At 37.0% G+C, this 16,317-nt stretch overlaps 1 protein-coding gene across 4 annotated transcripts in view; it reads right to left on the reverse strand.

Annotated features, from left to right (window-relative positions):
• Positions 1–7,344: 7,344 nt before the first annotated feature.
• The window catches only part of FAM83B (family with sequence similarity 83 member B), an 82,941-nt gene continuing 73,968 nt past the window's right edge, over positions 7,345–16,317 (reverse strand). For all 4 annotated transcript variants that reach the window (XM_070418370.1, XM_070418369.1, XM_070418371.1 and 1 more), the window contains exon 5: positions 7,345–13,669. In XM_070418370.1, the coding sequence (XP_070274471.1) occupies positions 11,368–13,669 (2,302 nt within the window). In that variant the 3' untranslated portion in view covers positions 7,345–11,367. The remainder of the gene's footprint in view (positions 13,670–16,317) is intronic.

The following is a 16,317-nucleotide window of genomic DNA, read 5'->3' on the forward strand; positions in this document are numbered from 1 at the left end:
ACTCATTTTCTGGACAAAGCTTGACTTATACTTAAGCTATTTTCATACACATAGTAAGCAAAGCATGTGAATCTTCACCTGGTTATATTTCTTTCATCTTCTGAGCCATCTTAGTATTTTGTCTGCACGCCTCTTCTTGAACTTTTGGTGTTTTCTTATTGTTGATTTACTGGAGTCTTTCTGCTGGATTCAACATATTGTAAACTCTTTGAAGGCAGATGCTAAATCTTAAAAAAAAAACACATTTCCATCTCCTAATATAAGGGATTAATGAAAAATTATCGACTCAATTTAATGAAACATTTAATTGTGGAAATGCACATTGTAAGGAAATGAGTACTTTTGCTGGGCAGACACAGGGAAACTGCTGGGCCACAAAATTTGCTGTGTAAACTAATGAAAATTTGTTCACTGTGAAGGTGTGATTTGCTTTGATCTTTTGCAAAGACAGAGTAAATAAGCACGAAGTGGGGAGGCAAATTTACTTTTTTTTAGGAGAAAGTAGATAAGGAGAAGGAGAACTTCAGAGAGACGTAAGGAGATTAGATGTGAAAAGGACTTGCAATCCCAAGGGAAGGGAGGTACAAGATAAAATATTGAGGGCATTGGAGAGAGTGTTCAATCTGAACATATCTTTCAGCATCATCTTCCCTGTAGTACAATCACAGCCTCCAAGAATGTTCCTCTCTTTTCCCATCTCTAATACTCATGGAGCATTCAGTATTGCCGAGGACTGTCCCGGGAACCATAATATTTTGTATTCTAAGTGCCTCAAATTCATTTTGCTGAGGTGAATAGATAAATCTGATTCTTTATTCTAATCTGTGATAATGAATCTGTTCTGAACAGACTTGGTGGTTCAGGCACTAATGGGCACACAATGGGCTTTGAACCATGAAATTAATGAATTAATCCATGAAAGATCAATCAGTTCTAAACATATTTTTTAATGAGCTTTGAAATCTAACCATCTTAATCTTAATTCTGATTTTACTATTTACACTCTCCTTATCCTTTGAGACTATTTCTGTAAGGAATTTCTGTAAGCTTCAGTTTCCTCATTGGGTAAATGGCAATAGTAAAACTTAGCCCATACAATTTCTGTGAGGTCACTTGAAACAATGCATTTAAAATACATTGCACATTATAAGCCCTCAATAAATACTATTATAATCAGTGCTGATGTGTTGTGCAGCTGTCCCTACTATGCTCTCTTGACCCCTGGGGTATTTTACAATAGATCATTAAAGCTGATAAAGTTTGAATTTATTAACTGGACTTCAATAAGACAGTATTTGTCCATTCAGAATGCTTTATATAAAAATAACTCTCCCAAGCCTGTGAGTCCTTAGTTTTCTCTCTCCATACTTAACAAAGCACAGAATCACCAATCTTGATGGCCTTCCCCTTTTTTATTTCAAATTTTTAACTAGTTCCAAATAGTAAGATGTATTCAAGCACATCTTATAATTCATTAGTTATTTAAATTTAATCTGAATAGAATATATATCAATAATGTTTTTTTAAAATAGAGTTCTAGTAGTTAAGTCCCTACTTGACCCTAGTATAAAACAGGAGTCCTCCTGAACATTTATTCCACTCTGAGTATAAACATCTCTACTCTCCTTGTACTGGCCTTTCTGGTATTACATTCTGATTATTCTTTAGCTTTTCAACCACAAAGAAACCATCCAGGCAACCAAAGTCACTCCTTAGTTTATATTGGTGCAGCCTGGTTTTCATATTTTTTAAAAAATTGAATGCCATTGTGTGTTTTGAAATTCTTTTGTATTACCAAGGTCAGTTTCAATGTTATTTTTATGACACAAGGTAGGCCTCCTGAGATGGTACTATGTACACAAACAAAATAAATACTATTTATATTGCAGAATTCAGCTTAGTAATAAAGTTTATTCTCTGTAGTCCCACAGACCTACCTTTTTTACTGTCACCTCTGACATAGTAACACTTTATTTCAAGTCTTAAATTTATTTAAACTGATCAAATAAATGTATTTAGTAATGAACATCTGGGTACTATTAAGTTCTTGAAACTAACAGGTCATTTAGACATCTAAAAAGTGACAAACAAGTTTTTTGGATGATTTAGTAGACATTCATCTATAGTGCTATATTTAAGAACCAAAAGGCTTGACAAAAGTGACTATGTAAACTTATACTTGTGTTAAAGCCTCTATTTCTGAACTTGTACTTACGTGTTTACATAATTTCCACAAATGTATCCTGTAACCCTTGAGGCCCATGCTCGATAATGTAGAGGACAGTGTTGATGTCGCTAGGTAATTTAACAGTATGCATATTGAATTAAAATCCCAACCCATCCTATATGTTTATTACTCTGACATAGCGAGATATAAGACAAATAATACCCAGGTGCAGAAAAGAAAATAATTTGTTAAGTATTTGGAAAATGGACCTATAATTAGTTTTTGCTTAGTATATATTGAGTAATAAGAAAAAAAACTGGCATAAATTTGGATAAGTCAGTATGGAACCCGATGTAGAAAAATTTGTAATTAATCTAAAATCTATAATTTACTGTGTATAAGAATCAGGCCTGGTCACCACATGCTGAACACACTTTTTGTCATCAACCAAACTGAGATGTTCTGCTCTTGGGATAGATGGTCTCTCAGAATCCCAAACATGAGATAGACAACTTAAAACTAACTTTCCAGAAACCCTGCAGTCTCTTAAACCATTGCTTTTAGTATTCCAAGAGGCGGCAATGAGATCCTGTCATTTTTGACTGATGGAGCAGCTGTTACTCCATGCACGTCATTGGAGGTTGTGCTGGAGCACGTGCCCACATGCTCTCCATCTCCCAGCTCTGGCCAATCTCTGACATCTGGTCTTATATTTCTTGGAACTCATGCAAAAACATTTTAAGCTAGATGACATTTAAAAATATATTTTATCCTTCCATACTTACAGTTTTAATTCCCAGCATCTGGAAAGCAACCTCTTTGTCAAACTTTGAGTTCACTGGAGATAATTAAGAATTTAAAAGCTATTACTGCCATTAGCCAAGTTAAACACAGACACACACACACACACACACACACACCCCACAAAGCAATGCTATGGAGATGATAATTCTATTATGCTAATATTTACCTTGTACTCTTCTTTCAAGGGACTCAAATGACAAGGGATTTCTTTAATATGCACTAATCCTGTTAAGTGCAAAATAGCCTTTTCATTAAATATGAAAGAAAACATGCACAAAGAAGTTCAGTTTCAAAGAGTGGTTTGTCAGAAGATGGAAGTAACATTCAGCCTGCCACTTGCTCTTTGCTCTTCCATCTATTTTTATTTAATTGTATTTTCAAACAATGTCTTCTACCTTATCATTATTAGAATGTAAAATATATCTCTCACATTTTTCCTTTGGAAATAAAATGAAATTAGTACTTACTTATAGTCCTATCCTTGTGCCAAGCACTGTGAAAGCACTTGATATCACAAATACTAATTTTGAATCATATGAAACACATTTAAAAGAATGCTTTGCAAAGGTCAATGAATTTATTTTCTGATTTGAATTAGCAAAATATGTAATATACTTTTGTCTTTAAAAGAGCAATGTTATAATCTGCTTGGGGAAGAAAAAGAAATCAAATTTTAAATTCCTCATTTATGGAAATAAATCAATTAAATCCCTCATTTATGGAAATATATCTAATTGTGAGCTTTATGGTCAATCTTCATTAACTAAAAAACTTATTCTAATTTAATGAGTATCTAACTTATTTAGCCTTAGCAGTTAACTAAAATTTTTGTAGTTTCTAAAACAACCAAATAAATACACAAACAAAAACAAAAGAATGTTTTTTCTAAAATATAGCCTTAAATCTAATGGAATCTACAATGTCTTGTAGTTTTCCAAGTACAGGTATTTTACCTCCTTGGTTAAGTTTATTCCTAACTATCTTAATTTTTTTTTTGCAGTGAAAAATGGGATTTTATTTTTAGTTTCTCTAAAAGCTCATTATTGGTGTATAAAAATGCCATCCATTTCTGGGTGTTAATTTTGTATCCTGCTACATTGCCGAATTCATTTAGTAAATACAGTAGCTTTTTGGTGGAGTCTTTAGGGTTTTCTATGTACCATGTCATATCATCTGCAAATAGTGAATTTTACTTCTTCCTTTACAATCTGGATGCCTTTTTTCTTCTCATCTGACCACTGTGACTATAACTTCCAGTACTATGCAATCACTATGGAAAACAAACAGTATGGAGTTTCCTCAAAATATTAAAAATGAAGCTGCCATTTGACCCAGTGATCCCATTCCCAGGAATATGTCCTAAGAATCCCAAAACACCAAACAGAAATAATATATGCACCCCTATATAGCTAAGATCTTGAAACAACTCAAGGGCCCATCAGTAGATGAGTGGATAAAAGTACACTTACACAATGGAATACTATGCAGCATGGAGGGACCTGGAGAGCATTATGCTAAGCAACATAAGCCAGTCAGAGAAAGATAATATCACATGCTCTCACTCATATGTGGAAGCTAATGAACAAAATAAACTGATGAACAAAATAGATCCAGAGATACAGAAGCATGGCACAGACTGATGAATTTCAGAGGGAAGGTGGGGATGGTGGTGGTGATGGGGGTTAAGAGATTAACCAAAGAACTTATATGCATATATGCATAACCCATGCACACAGACAATAGTGCAAATAATGCAGTAAAAGCCTGGGAGGGGTGTATGGAGTGGAAGGGATCAATAGGGGGAACAAGAGGAACATCTGTAATACTTTCAACAATAAAGATAAGTTAAAAAAAGAAGAAAAATGACAAAAATAAAATAAGTTTAATGGAATCTGCCTGACAACTAAGACACACAAAAATCGTTAACAATCTTTATTCCTATAGCTGAAGCAAAAAAGAAATTTAGAGACACAATGTGCTAGTATCAGGGTGTGCCCTGAAATTTCTTTTCTAAAATAAATCCCTGATTAACGTTTCTTATTTTTATTTTGGGGGTTGTTGGTTCCGTCTCTCACTCCATTTGCCTCTTTCTAGCGTGTATTTCCTAGGGCCATTCTAACTCAGTAAGAATGAGGGAACATCAAGTTCCCATCCCTCTTGGCAATATTCTTTCCTACTCGGGCCCACTGTGGTAATATTGCAAATTACCTTCCCCACCAAAAGTGGTCCCCTTACCTAATTTTGCCCAGCAGAGGCTGCAGTTATTGCTACAGCCTTTCAACATTGAGAGGTTGCCGTTGAAAACCGGAGGCTGTGTACTGAATTTCATGGTGATGGCCTAGCCCCTGACACCTGAGTCTTTCTAAGCACCATCCAGGGAGACTTTAGAGGAGCCATTCTTCCCTTATAGTTCCACATTGGGCCTACGTTGGTTGACAATCTAAATGTCTAACACAAAACACCACTTCCTTCCCTGTGTGCCAATTGCCTTTGAACTCAATTTGAACAGCTCTACACAGTTTTCTTTGGGATGAATTTTCATCAGGGGTTTCCTTTCCTTTAAATATATATATATATATTTCTCCTCAGAAGGTCAGCCCTGTTGGAGTTCTAAAGATGCTTAAATCCTAGGGTAAATGTGGCTGAAATTTAAACTAGAAATCCTTGCTCTATTAACCCATCAATGCCTTTGATAAAAATGGCTATTCAAATAGTTATACAATGCAGATGTTAATGGAATATATATTTATCAATTACAGTTAAGGAAATGACTGGATAATGAACAACATAAACTGATGAACAAAAACAGATCCAGAGACAGAGAAGCATCGATCAGACCATCAAACCTCAGAGGGAAGGTAGGGGAGGGTGGGAGTAAGGGGGAGATCAACCAAAGGACTTATATGAAAGCATATAGGCCTAACCAATGGACACAGACACCAGGGGGATGAGGGCATGAGTGGGAGGGATAGGGGGTAATGTGGGGATAAGGACACATATGTAATAACTTAATCAATAAAAAAAAAGGAAATGACTGGACTCACACATAGAATACTTCCCAGGCATTTCTATGTGCACCCTTTGCCAGGCACTAGAAGTACATCAAAGCACAGTTTAGACAAGTAGCATACATATTTTGCTGTTAGTTTGGGCTAGTCTTAAAACACATGAAAACTTGCTACAGCGTCTGATTATTCAAGACATTCTCTTTTTTTCTTATATCAAAAGTCTACTATAACCTATACACTTGGAATAAAGTAGGTTCCCAGTATGTGTTAAATAAATAAATGAAACAGATTACTACGAAAAAAAATGTCCAATTTGATTTTTTTTTGGGGGGGGGGGGGCGTTAAATCAAGAATTTTCTTTTGTATCACTGGCTTCTGTTTCCTACCGCTTTCAGCTTAGGTAATTCCACCTCATGTGATTCTTTTCCCAGGCAGGACACACACACACACACACACACACACATAATGCCCTTTCATATTTATATAGTCCCATTACCCCAGGATGGTCTTTAACTAGTTAAATCAACTGAACTTCTTCCAAAGTTTCCTTTAGGATGGCCACAAAAAGTAAACCCGCATCTATTTCCCTTACCATTCTATTGAACCAGGTTTTTCTTAAACATCAGTTTTTATGATAAATAAAAAAATAAAATAAACATTTTTATTTAACTACTTAAAATTATACTTACCTACTTAAAAATCACATTTGCCTTTTCAAAGTCACTATTTAATTTTCAAAACACAGTATTTCAACTGTATCTTAATACGCAATATCAGAAATTGTTTTTTTTTAAGAAAAACACATGTTGAGTTTTAAATAACTTTCAGACTTTAAATTATTTAATGTCACTAATTCATCTAATGAAATGTTCCTTTAGCATATTTCACTCCAACTAAATGCTATAGTTATACAAATCAGCTACCATATTTGAAACAAAGTAAATTCTCTATTTTTCAAAGTCCCAAGTTATTTAAAATAGCTACTATAGTGCATTAGAAATAGAAATAAAATAAAGGTGTATATAATATTGTTCAGGGAAGAATAATGTTACTGGATATCAAATATGGATAGATTATTATATAAAATATTATTGCTAATCAAAATAAATCTAAAAGTGTTTAAGCTATGGTTTCAAAATTTATAGAAAAAAATTAAAGAGGTATAAAAATCTAAATTCATAATAAAATAACTAAGTGAAAGTATAAGCTTATATAGAAAAATCCACGGTATGAGAGAAAAAATGAACACTTACAATATATTGATATTTGTACAAAATTATTTAATATTCTTTTATTAGATCTAAAAACAAAGTTAATTTGGAAGAATATTTCTTTGCTAACATTGTATTTATATTAAAAATTGACTTTTTGGTTTATAATTCCATACTTTTTATTTTAAATATTCTAGAACCAAACTCAATATTATGGTAAACTTTATAAAAACATAGCAACATACATAACATAAAAAGTTATTCTACTTTACATCCCTTATCCATAGGCACATTAAGAATGACAGATATTCACAAAAGACAAATATCTGTGGAATAAAAGTTGAATAACTAGAAATCCTGAGAAAATTTAAAGTTAATGCAGAGTTCAATCTTCTTCCTGCTTATCTAGATCACACTGGATGCCATCTTGATTAAACAAGGTATTTGCTTCCACAGGTGAGAATAGCAACACATAGCATACTGTAACACAGCACATCAGAACTGAGGTTAACCTGATCTTTATGATAGAGAGATATCAATGTGCTCAGGGTACAGGCACTTAAACTATTCTGAAGCTACCTGCCAACAACTACTTTGAAATCACACCAATTTTCTTGAGTTTCTGCTTACAGAAATTATTGTAGGATGTAGAGAATAAAAATGACCTTACCAAATTTTATATGAAAATACTCTTACGTGACATTATCTTTCTGCCAATATTCATTTGGGAGCAAAATGAATTACATTGCTTGAAATAAATATATCCATGGAGTTTGGAGTGCCTGTAAATTATTGGAAGTACTGTGTGCTTGCTCAGTTTTAACCTTGAGGAGTTTCTCAGCCACAGAAACTTTGGAAAGTTACTCTGCACAGATTCTGACACATAGATATTTCTGAAGGAAAAAAATAGAGAAGGAAAACAACCAAAGGGGGAAAAAAAAGTCAGAGAATAAATCTGCTGTGCAAAAGTCTAAGCTGCCCGCCACGAGCGGATGGAATGAAGCATCCTGTGCTTACAGTGTCACTAGGGAGAGGAGGAACTCAGACACTGTGTAAAAACTGCTTCCAGAAGCGATGGCAGTGGCTGCACAGAAAGGCAACCAGCTCTTGCTTGTAATTAAACATGATCTACACACTCGTCTTTTTGTAATTTCAGCTTTAAAATTACCTTGCTCGAAATTTTCAGGATTTGCCATTTCAGAGCGGCCTAAAGACAATTAGCCAACTACCCCCTTATCTCTGAAACATGTCCCACCTAATAGTAACTTAGAATGGGTCAGATATTAAAGTCAATCTGGTTTGGTTAACTGTGGGTCCAGAATTACAGACGTCAATTTTTCTAAGAGCAAAATTACAAATCTCTTTTACTCTCTGCTAACGTTTTGAAATATCTGAAGAGCATACAACTTCTAGTTGACTCTAAAAATTAACCCACTAACAATTAGAAACAGCTTTATTGCAGCTGAATTCCTCTTCTGATTACAAGGAAATGCATATTTCAGTTTTGTTTTAATTCATTTTTTATAGATATACTTGGCTGTCTTTTTTGTGAAAATGGCTCTTCCGCCTCAAAGTTTTATTTTTATGCTATTAATTTATGACAAAATGTGCAAAACTTTCTATTACATTTACTTTACCAAAATAATAAAATCCTATGATGTAGTACTTGGGAATTCCTTAAGTTATAATGAGAGTTTTAAAATCCGCTTTTGTGAATGATGTTAAACTGAATATTATATTCTGAATTTGTGTTTATAAAATGCGATTGCTGTAGAGTTACTGTTATAGTTTTGCAATTTGTAAAGAGAGCAAAAGACAGGGACTCCTTTCAAAGGAGGTTCCTCAAGCAGAGAGGAATAAGAAGCCAGTAGGGTATGGTATAGTATACTATTAAAAATATAAGCTTTTGTGTTTAAACCCGTTCTACCAATTAAGAGCTGTGTAACTCTTGGCAAATAATGTAACTTCTTTGAGGCTTAGTTTTCTTATTTGCAAAAAGGAGGTATTTCCCAGGGTTCCTCAACCTGCTTCTGTACTAGAGAAAGAAGCCCATTAGGGTAGGAAGCTAGGCAGGGAATGGAACTCAGGGTTAGTTAAATACATGATCTAGTTGTATGTTGTATTACTTTTTCTGTGGGGCATATACCACTGGTGGGTAGCACAATAATATTTAAACTTTATAGATCAGCCTGATTCTGACACATAGATATTTCTGAAAGAAAAAAATAGAGAAGGAAAACAACCAAAGGAAAAAAAAAGTCAGAGAATAAATCTGCTGTGCAAAAGTCTAAGCTGCCCGCCACGAGACATACAACTAGATCATGTATTTAACTAACCCTGAGTTCCATTCCCTTCCTAGCTTCCTACCCTAATGGGCTTCTTTCTCTAGTACAGAATCAGGTTGAGGCTCACCAATGGTTCCTCTTCCCTTCCTCTCATTGTCACAGGTCAACTGGAAAGGGATCAAAATGACTACCCAGCAATTAAAACTGGCCTGCTGGGTTACATTCATATGTCAATCTCAATTTAATTCCTTAATCTCAACTACTATGACCATTTTAAGCCCCATGTGTCCTGTTGTCTGATAGCATTCAACTAAATCCTTTTTGATTGATTGCTCTTGAGTCAGGAAATATAAACATTTTTCTCATTTAATCCCTAATAGTTTGGGTGAGGCAGAAGTTGAACATATTTTGGAGGTAATGTGATGAGACAGTATGTTATAGACACTTTAGTACCATTACTTATTAATTATGTGACTTGGGGCATTATCTCTTTGTACTGCAATGTCTCAATTATCACCTTAGTCATCAACTATAAATAAAGAGGGTAATGCTAACCCACAAAATGTTGTGGTGACTTTAGGTTCAGGCTCAAGACCTGGTCTAAGTAAGCACTCAGTAACTGTTTTCTTTTCCTGACTGTCATTACTTCTCCCATTGTATTTCTTATCATGGTTTGAAAATACTGAGGAAAGTTATTTAAATGGCATAGATATTTTAATGCCATTATTTTCATTATCTCATAACATATATTAATATTTGTCTGAATCTTGAATTTTTAAAACAATAAAATATTGCCCTATCCAGCCCCAGCCCCTGAGAAGAGCTAACTGTTACATCTTCCTTACTCTTGTGGATGCTGCCTTGAGAGTTTGACACAGGAAGTCTTAACACCTTCAAGCAGGTCCAAAGGTCATGAGAGAACAGACCAGGTACCACGTTCCATATTCATCACAGCATTCCTATGAAAACACTGCCAAGTCACCCGGTGTTTGACACAGCATAAAAAAAGAGCAAAGACTTCTGTAAGCAAGACACTTAAGTACTGTCATCCTCTTAAGGTAAAAATTTATGTAGAAATTTATGTTTCTAAAAGTTTATTTTACAGTATATAAAGGGGAAGGGCACATAAGGCTTTTCAATTCCTGCTGCCTTGCTATTCGTTTGAAAGAAGAAATGACTATCAAAGCTCAGCAGCTGATGGATAAGTAAAGTCCAGGCTCCCTGGAAAGGGTGGGAAGAAGCACATCCTGGAAGGAAGACACATTTGTACTACATGAGGCTGAAACTCTGCAAACACCCTCAGGCAACATAAAAAATATGCTGATCTATAAAGTTTAAGTATTATTGTGCTACCCACCAGTGGTATATGCCCCACAGAAAAAGTAATACAACATTAACAAAATATAACAAGTTATCCTGTAAAATGTAAAGGCAGTTAAAACAAAAAAGGCTTTGTCTTATTTTCTCATAATCTGAAGTTATGAAAACCCCACAAAGACGTGGGCCACTGAGACTATTAGGATCCTTTTATAAAAGGCATGACTTTGCAATAAATGGTTAAAACCCATGCACCATCTCTCCACTAAAGCTTCTAGTTAAGACTTAAGAAGATCTTCATTCTGAAGAAAACAATTACTTTTTTTTACCATTACCATTTAAAAATTACGTGTTTATAGAGACATTCCACTGGTGGCATAATTAAGCACAACTAACTTCATCATAAACAATAACTTTACTGTACACAGTATGTTGGTAAAAATATATATCATACCCCAAATCCTGCCTCACAGAAATCTATTGGCATTTACAAAAACTGTCCACAATGTTCTTTGGACAAATAATCATAGCCACATTCATTTTGTATCTTAATATCTACTGGCAATTATAATACTTCATTTATTTTTGTTTATGAAGTTTCCAAACTTTTGCATAAATCCTCGAAACTTGTTTTCATTTGGCTGATATGTGTGGTAAACATTAGTGTTGTAAGCAAGCCTTGGACTGGACCGACCATAGCTATTGCCCACAGTTGTGGATTTTATTTCTGGGCGGTGTATACTGCTATTTGACATGCTGCTTGTTGGCTGAATAGAATTCTCAATCTTACAAAATGGCTCAAAACGACTGTAAATGCGCCGGTCAGTTGACTGAGTTCTTAGAAGCTCACTGGGCTGTGACCTTACAGGAGGAGCTGGTTTTCTTACAGGAGCAACAACTCTATTAATCTCCTTCGAATCTCGGTATTGGATCTGTTCTGTGTTGAATCTTGGGGCAGAGGCATCCCCTGGCCTTTCTAAGAACTTGTTTTCAACTGGACTTGGAGAAGGCATTATTTCATTACTTTCATCGGGTGAAGAATTTCTCCCCTGAGAGAAGCTAACTGTTATATCCTCCTTACTCTTGTGGATGCTGCCTTGAGAGTTTGATGAGGAACCGCGCTTTCTTCTAGGAGACAACTCAACTTTCGGTTCTGACTTTTTGGGGTTTTGATTCTCTTCAGCCTCAGAAGCCAAAGTGTCAGAACTACTACACATTCTGTAAAAGGGAGATGTTTTATTTTTGGATAAATTTTCTTTCTTTTCTGGGCTAAGGCTAAGTAATGACCTTAACTTCTGAGATCCCTTTTTCAAAAAGCTTGGGGAACCCTTAACTTCTTTCTTTGAAGTGAGGTCTTTGTTAGATTCCTCTTTATTCACATCAAGCAAAGCAGCGATGGAAATGGACTTGGCAGCTGCGCCACTCGGAGGGTCTCCCTGGATCACCTCCTCCTCCTCTTCCACACTGTTGGTCACATTGTGCATGCTTTTAGAACTTTTTAGCAAATCCTCTTTGGGTTTTACAGGCTGTCTAATTCGATTTCTGGTAAGTGTACTATAAACATAATTCTTATTATTTCCATGATCTAAATTGACTTTTGAGTGGTCAAAGAATGGGAAACTTCGCCTTTTAAGCAGATTCTCGTTTTGTTGTTGATTCTTTAGGTTTTCTGCCTGCTTATTTACACACAAGTTTGTATATAAATAGTTGCTTGACTCTGGATGGCCATCTGTAGTTTGGTTTAAGACTGCTGAGTGGTTTTCGGGAGTCTGCAAGGTGTGCATTTTTGGAGACTCTGCCTGCAATGGTAGCTTGGGGATGGATTCTGGCAAGGGTTCATCTGTCAACTGCTCTACACTTGTAGGGGTATCTGGGACCTCCTTGGGTGTCTCACTTCCCTGGGAACCAATGATAGTTGAATTTGAAGAGCCAGTTGTACAACTATTAACTTCTTGTTGCTCAGGTAAAGTTGGTTTAAACACTAAAGAGGGACGAAGCCTCGGATGTGTATAAAGGGCACTGGCTTTCAAGTTCTCAGAGCTGCCATAGTTCTCAAACCGGTCACCTAGCGCCGATCCATTAGAATCAGGTGCAGCTTCTGAATGATCATTTAAGTAGGATTCAATCCTCCAGTTACGCAGGAATGACTTTGTGGTATTTTCAAGGGTTGGCATTCGTTGTTGCAAAAAGCGAACGTGATTATCTGTCCCATTAAAAGACCTCCGCACATTTGAATTCCTCTCTGCAAGATGCGTCGTTTTCCTCTGGGCAAGCCAATTGCCAAAACTCTGGGCGGGGGTGACCTGGTGGCTCGCATAGCCTCCCCGGGACGAGGATGCCACACTCAGACTATCTGAAGGCTTTTTCCAGTTACCAGGAGGATTGATGGTTCGATTCATGGTCCTGTTCAGCAACAGGTATGACGCCGTTTCTGGCTGTTCCCCGGCATAACTGTGCCTCTTCCAATTTTCATTCTGACTGGGCTGATACTGACGGATTGCATTTGGACCATTAAAGTTGGGAACAAAATGAGGTTTGTATCCAGGATTCCTCATGCCATATTTGTCATGTTCATTCCGAGCGTATATCCCTCTGTTTTTGAAGTAACTAGCATCTAGGTTATGGATTTGGTCTTGTCTAGCAAGAAAGTTTCTTTGGCTGGAAACAGAGGCCAAGGACGAGAGTGAGCGCTGGTAAGTGCCGTTCTCCCACAGGGCTTTGCTGTGCTTCACCCTGGCTGATTCTTCCTGGGCGAACGGACTGGGGACACAGGACCTGGCATAGAGTGTCCTGAATTCTTCATCAAAGGACTCAACCAGTTGTCCTGTGATGACCTGAACCATGCTGAGGTGAGCTTTTTCAAATGACCACATGTAGCTGGAAAAAAAAAATCAAAATTAGAACATAATACATTGGCTGAGTTAAAAGATTAATGACAATATATATATGGCCCTTCTAAGAAACATGTGTGGGTTAATGCCGACAAAAGAGTATTTTTTGTTTGTTTTCCTTGACTACCATAATTTAGAACATCTCCAATCATTACATGCCTGTAATACATAAGCCACCCCACTCCCATATTCATATTTTAAGTAATAAATCAACTCAAGTTCTGGGTTTGAATCCACCCACAATTCTTTATACTGTTTACAAGAAGTCCAAAGAAAATTCTGCTATGCGGAGCCCAGAGGGTCGGAGGGAGACCGCATGGCAGACAGCCGCGTCTCTTGGGACAGACACAGACCCTGACCAGGGTAAGGAGTTCCGCGGGTTTGCTGGCGCCAGGAGATTTGAGATTTGGATTTTGTGATTGCGGAGAACTGAGACTAAAGGGGGCATCCTGAGGAACTGATCAGACCGTGCAGTGCCCATAAGAGAGGAGCGTTTCCCAGACCATGCAGTGCTGGTAAGAGGAGCGTTTCCCAGACCGCAGATCCAAGCAACAGCAGCCCCCTGATCACCGCAGCCTCCTGATCACCACAGCCTCCTGATCACCACACCCTCTGTCTGTGGAACAGCAACTGTACGTGAAGCCTCCCCCCACCAGCCAGAAGAGCCAACACAGCTGTGAACAACACCCACCAGAGGAGCTGCTGCCAACTGGAAAGCAGCTGCTACCGCAACCGTCTGAGCAGCAACCACAACCCAAGGAGCCCCTGCCACCCAGGGAGCAGCCACTGAACACCTCAACACCTACATATGTCAGCGAGATCAAACATGGGTAGGCAAAGAAACCCCCAAAGGAAAGAAAAGGAGGACTCGCCAGAAAAGCAGCTAAGTGAGACAGAGATATGCAACATGACGGAAAAAGAATTCAGAATAAGGTTCCTAGAGTACATGCACCACATGTTCAAGAAGCAAGAAGAAACAGATGAAAAACTCAACTACTTATGCAAGAAGCTAGAAGAAACAGATGAAAAAATCAACAACTTAAGTAAGTCCCAAGAAGAAATGAAGAGTGACATAGCTTCAATAAAAAACTCCATTGAAAGTATCAACAGTAGACTGGGAGAAGCGGAGGACCGAATTAGTGAATTAGAAGACAAGGAAGCAAAACACACTCAAACTGTACGGCAAATGGAGAAAAAAATTAAAAGACAGGAGGAGAGCCTAAGGGAGCTTTGGGACAACATGAAACGAAACAACATACGAATAATAGGGGTGCCAGAACAACAGAAAGATGAACATGGATTAGAAAACCTATTCGAAGAAATAATATCAGAAAACTTCCCTGAGGTGGGGAAGAAAAAAGTCACACAAGCCCAGAGAGTCCCAAACAAGGTGAACCCGAAAAGACCCACACCAAGACACATCATAATTACCATGGCAAATGTTCAGGATAAAGAGAGAATCTTACAGGCTGCAAGAGAGAGACGGAAAGTAACATACAAGGGATCTCCCATTAGATTATCAAATGATTTCTCAACAGAAACACATCAGGCCAGAAAAGAATGGACGGAAATCTACAAAGTGATGCAAAGCAAAGGACTGAATCCAAGAATACTCTATCCAGCAAGGCTATCATTCAAAATTGAAGGGGAAATAAGAAGCTTCACAGACAAAAAAGGGCTAAGGGAGTTTATCACCACCAAGCCAGCCATGCAAGAAATGCTAAAGGGACTGGTGTAAAAAGAAGAAATATCAAGCTCAGAAAGAAAACAGCCACACACACACACACAAAAAGAAATGGCTACAAACAAATACCTTTCAATAATAACTTTAAATGTAAATGGACTAAATGCTCCAACCAAAAGACATCGAGTGGCTGAATGGATAAAAAAACATGACCCATACATCTGCTGTCTACAAGAGACCCACCTCATTAGAAGGGACTCACACAGACTGAAAGTGAAGGGATGGAAAAATATCTTTCACGCAAATGGAAAGGAAAAGAAAGCTGGGGTAGCAATACTTATATCTGACAAAGTACATCTCAAAGTGAAGGCCATAACCAGAGATAAGGAAGGCCACTTCATAATACTAAAGGGATCAATACAACAAGAAGATATAACCCTGGTAAACATATATGCACCCAATGCAGGAGCACCCACATACATAAGAAAACTTCTGGAAGATATCAGGGGAGAGATCGACAACAATACAATCATAGTAGGGGACTTTAATACACCACTGACATCACTGGATAAATCCGCTAGACAAAAACTCAGCAAAGAAACAGCAATCCTAAATGACTCACTAGATCAGATGGACTTAATTGACATCTTCAGAACACTTCACCCCACAGCTGCGGAATATACATTCCTCTCAGGTGCTCATGGGACATATTCAAAAATAGACCACATATTGGGTCACAAGCAAAGTCTCCACAAATTCAAGAAGATTGAAATCATAAAAAGCTTCTTCACAGACCACGATGGCATAATGTTAGAAATAAACTACAATAAAAACAACCCAAAATACTCAAACACTTGGAAGCTGAATAGCATGTTATTAAATATTGATTGGGTTACCGATGACATCAAAGAAGAAATTAAAAACATCCTGGACACTAATGACAATGAAAA

The sequence above is a fragment of the Myotis yumanensis genome, unplaced genomic scaffold (genome assembly GCF_028538775.1).
Source record: "Myotis yumanensis isolate MYYU_CA2020_CCGP unplaced genomic scaffold, mMyoYum1.0.hap1 SCAF_6, whole genome shotgun sequence".
Classification (NCBI taxonomy): domain Eukaryota; kingdom Metazoa; phylum Chordata; class Mammalia; order Chiroptera; family Vespertilionidae; genus Myotis; species Myotis yumanensis.